Source organism: Atta cephalotes (genome assembly GCF_000143395.1).
Source record: "Atta cephalotes unplaced genomic scaffold scaffold00008, whole genome shotgun sequence".
In the NCBI taxonomy this organism is placed as follows: domain Eukaryota; kingdom Metazoa; phylum Arthropoda; class Insecta; order Hymenoptera; family Formicidae; genus Atta; species Atta cephalotes.
In genome coordinates, this window is record NW_012130072.1 from 7189761 (window position 1) to 7193425 (window position 3665).

The 3665-nt window shown below is 27.6% G+C and overlaps 2 protein-coding genes across 2 annotated transcripts in view; both read left to right on the top strand.

Annotated features, from left to right (window-relative positions):
* The window catches only part of LOC105627391 (sodium channel protein Nach-like), a 43509-nt gene extending 42510 nt beyond the window's left edge, over nt 1–999 (top strand). Inside the window, exon 8 of the mRNA XM_012208673.1 lies at nt 694–999. Within this exon, the coding sequence (XP_012064063.1) occupies nt 694–999 (306 nt within the window). The remainder of the gene's footprint in view (nt 1–693) is intronic.
* A 1624-nt stretch (nt 1000–2623) lies between these two features.
* The window catches only part of LOC105627392 (sodium channel protein Nach-like), a 4730-nt gene continuing 3688 nt past the window's right edge, over nt 2624–3665 (top strand). Inside the window, exon 1 of the mRNA XM_012208674.1 lies at nt 2624–2630. Coding sequence (XP_012064064.1) covers nt 2624–2630 — 7 coding nt within the window. The remainder of the gene's footprint in view (nt 2631–3665) is intronic.

A 3665-nucleotide genomic window follows, 5' to 3' on the forward strand; every position in this document is an offset into this window, starting at 1 on the left:
CACACACAGTCGTATAGAGCATAGTTGGAATATGATAGTTATCAAGTAAATGTTAGCGTCGTAATTAACTTGTGGAAACAGACCAGCGCATTATACAAATTACGATGTCTCTTTTTGCAGCATAAAAAACATGTTAAAAAACATGAATCTCGAATGAATTCAATTCAAGCAAAAAAATATATATCGCATATAATATGTTTGGATCAACAGCGAATGTTTTATAAATTATATTCATATTGAATGTCCAGTTGTTAATGCAATTCGACTAATCAAAGTAAATAATATCGTAACAAACATTACATAAGAAATTAGATATTCTTAAATATTTCATTATTAAATGCTATATAAAAATCATCATTATCATGTTTTTTTAAATAAATTGTTTTTATATAAACTTCTTTATTATCTATTTTATTAACCATATTTCTTTATAAAACAATTTATTTGTAAAAAAAAGATTGACATATATTTTTTGAAAAAATCTTCAGCGTTAATTAATTATTATGTGCAAATAGTTTATTTTTATTAAATTTAAAGAAGTTGTGCATGCGTGCGTGCGTGCGTGTGTGCGTGCGTGCGTGCGTGCGTGCGTGCGTGCGTGCGTGCGTGCGTGCGTGCGCGCGTGCGTGTGTATTTGAGAAAGAGGCAAAAGAGAGAAAAGTTTAGCAAAACTAACATTCTTTGAATTTTTAGGTGATTGTGTTCAACCCTACTGATTATCCAGATATGACCAGTGGTGGCGTCACGGAGGTACTTGCAGTACCTCTTTCAGAAACCTTTCTGAACGTAATTGGAACGCTCTTTATTAGTAATCCAGAAATCAAGAATTTCCCTAGAAATAAACGTAATTGCATTTTCCCAGATGAGGGAAAGTTATTGTTTAATATTACGATGTATACTTACAGTGATTGTATCGTTGATTGTAAGATTAATTTCATACAGAAGTCCTGTGGATGCAGACCATTCTTTTATCCACGTCACAGCATAAAAGATTGTTAGTAAAAACATATTAATTTTCGTAACTATTTATGCTGGTTTTTAAAAAAATTCTTGGGCTTACTATAAATATGCAAAACTTAAAATTTGATGCATTTAACGCTTATGCATATTGTTTGCAAGCTTGCGAATATGTATTTAATGATGAATTTGCTTTTAATTAAAACGATAAATTGATATAATATGTATTTTTACTTTGGTCATTTAATTTTTCAGTGTTTATCTGCAAAATCATGAAATCTATCAATTTTAATTAAAAATTACTTATTGTATTTGATTTATAAAATTAAATAGAAAATTAAATAGAAAATATAAAATACTTGGCAGATGCAACTTATACATACGAGAGCTCTTTTTTAAAAATAAAATTTTTTTTTAACTGTATTCATTTACACGTTAAAGCAGTATTTATTAAGAATTTCTGTTGCATGATATAATATAATATAATTTTAAAAGAAGAATCGTTAAATAATAATGGTAGAATGATATTAAATCTTACAGCGACTATGATTTCATAATAAGAAATTTTTAATTCGTTGAGAAATTACATTTCATGATTTTGTGAAAGCTTCAACTGGCTTATAATTCTACTCAGCTTCGCAAATTAAAAATTTAACCGCGCTTGCTATTGCTTTCTTTTTTAAAGCTTAAATTATAATTTGCAAATAAAGTTAGCAATTAGAAAAATGTATGTTATCAAGTATTTTACTCAAATAAGGAAAATATAATAAAATTAGCTATTTAGTTATGAAAAAGAATAAGAATTTTTAGAAATTCTTATAAATAACTGAGAGTTTTCTGTCCATGAATTTTTTAAACGTTGGGCTAAATTTTTTTAAATATTAAAATATAATATGTCAAATTTTATGAACAATTAAAAATTTAAAAATTCTCACGTATATTAATCTGTATATGCAAATACATAAGGAATCCGTGACTAAATGAAAGAGTATTAAATCTGAAACAGTTCATTTATTACTCTTCAGTGTTTCATTTATGTGTGGCTTGAGAGATTTATTAAGCTTACCTAATGACGTGTCAAGTGACAGAGTATAATGATCGTTATAATATTAATGTTTTATTTATTTATTATACGGTCAGCTCATTTTGTATGATTGAACGTCTCGATAAAATTGATATTAACTTCATTGATCTTGACGAATCGTATATACGAGCAACAAACGAATTTCAATTTTAATAGAACGAATGGTAACATCGAACTTGTAAATTCTACACTCACAACAGCGCGAATTACTTTCATTGGTGTTTCTTTGCAGTGCAAAGTTTCTTTACAGTCTACCGAAACTAACGATTCGACAATATTGCTAGCAATATTGCTAACTCTTCGGAACAAATAGTGTTGCTTTCTTTTCGATTTTATTTTCTTCTCAAATTCTCCTTATATAATTTAACCCTTCTATTTATCTTCTTTTGTTAGTAGAAAAATACGATTTATATGTTTTAGAAAATATAATAAAGGATAACATATTATTCAATTGTTATTATTTGTTATCTGTTAATAGAATACGCTGTGATAAAACTATATTTTATAAATAATCATAAAAATCTATACAGACATTACAGAAAGTTTTTGTTTAACAAAAGTTTTTTGGAAAAGATTTAGTTTATGTTAGGTAAGTTAAAAAATATTTAATAAGTATATAGTATTACATCTTTTTCATAATTAACATTATAATAATATTATTATTATGTCTATCATATTTTTAATAGTGTTTTTAGATACATAAAAGTATTATAAATACAAAAATTAATCAAAATTTCTAAAAGTAATAATATAATAATTGTTTTTGTTTTAGTAAAAAAAATAGATAATCAAATAAAAGAAGAGAAATCAATTTGAACGAATAGTCAATATGATAATGTCATAGATAATATATCTTCCGAAGCCAAGATTTCCATCAATTTTTCACATCATTCTCACATCTCATTCACACTTCGACTTTTCTACTTTTGTCGCGAAAGTTGAGATAAAACAAAAATACATTAATATTAAATCAGAAAGCACGATAAAAATTATTGAAAATATAATAATTAAAAATAAAGTTTTAAATCTAGTTCTATTAATTTACAAGTTGAAATACAAAATATAATCATTATTTTAATAATGATTTGAATTAAAAAATGTAATGGCAGATTAAAAATAAAAATGCATAATTACATATAATTAGATGTAATTCTTATTGATATTAATCATAATAGAATAAGGATTGTGATAATTAAAAGCAACGTATAAGTATAAGTCAAGATAAATGTGACTAATTTTATCAGATAAAATTTTATTATACTTAAGACTATAGATAAGATTTAAATAGACCACACAGTAAGGATCGTATCTTATTGGATAAATCGGGTTTCTTTAGACTGGTGAACTCTCTTATATCCCAGCGATTTCTTTCTTCTATCGCGAAGTCGAGAGGCGTGAGCGGCAATCTGTAAAGGAACGTTGCGCGCCGCATTGCGAGGCGTACGCGTTCGCGAGCTTTCTAACGAGGCTTTACCACGGGTGGCTTAAAGCATTAAAGCGGATCGCGTGAAGCATCGCTCTGTAGGATTAACTTACTGTGGCCGGGGTTTTAGCAAAGAAGAGGAACTCGCTGAAAGCGGCGCCGCGCCGCATGCAACACCGAGTACTCCTCTCTCTCTCTCTC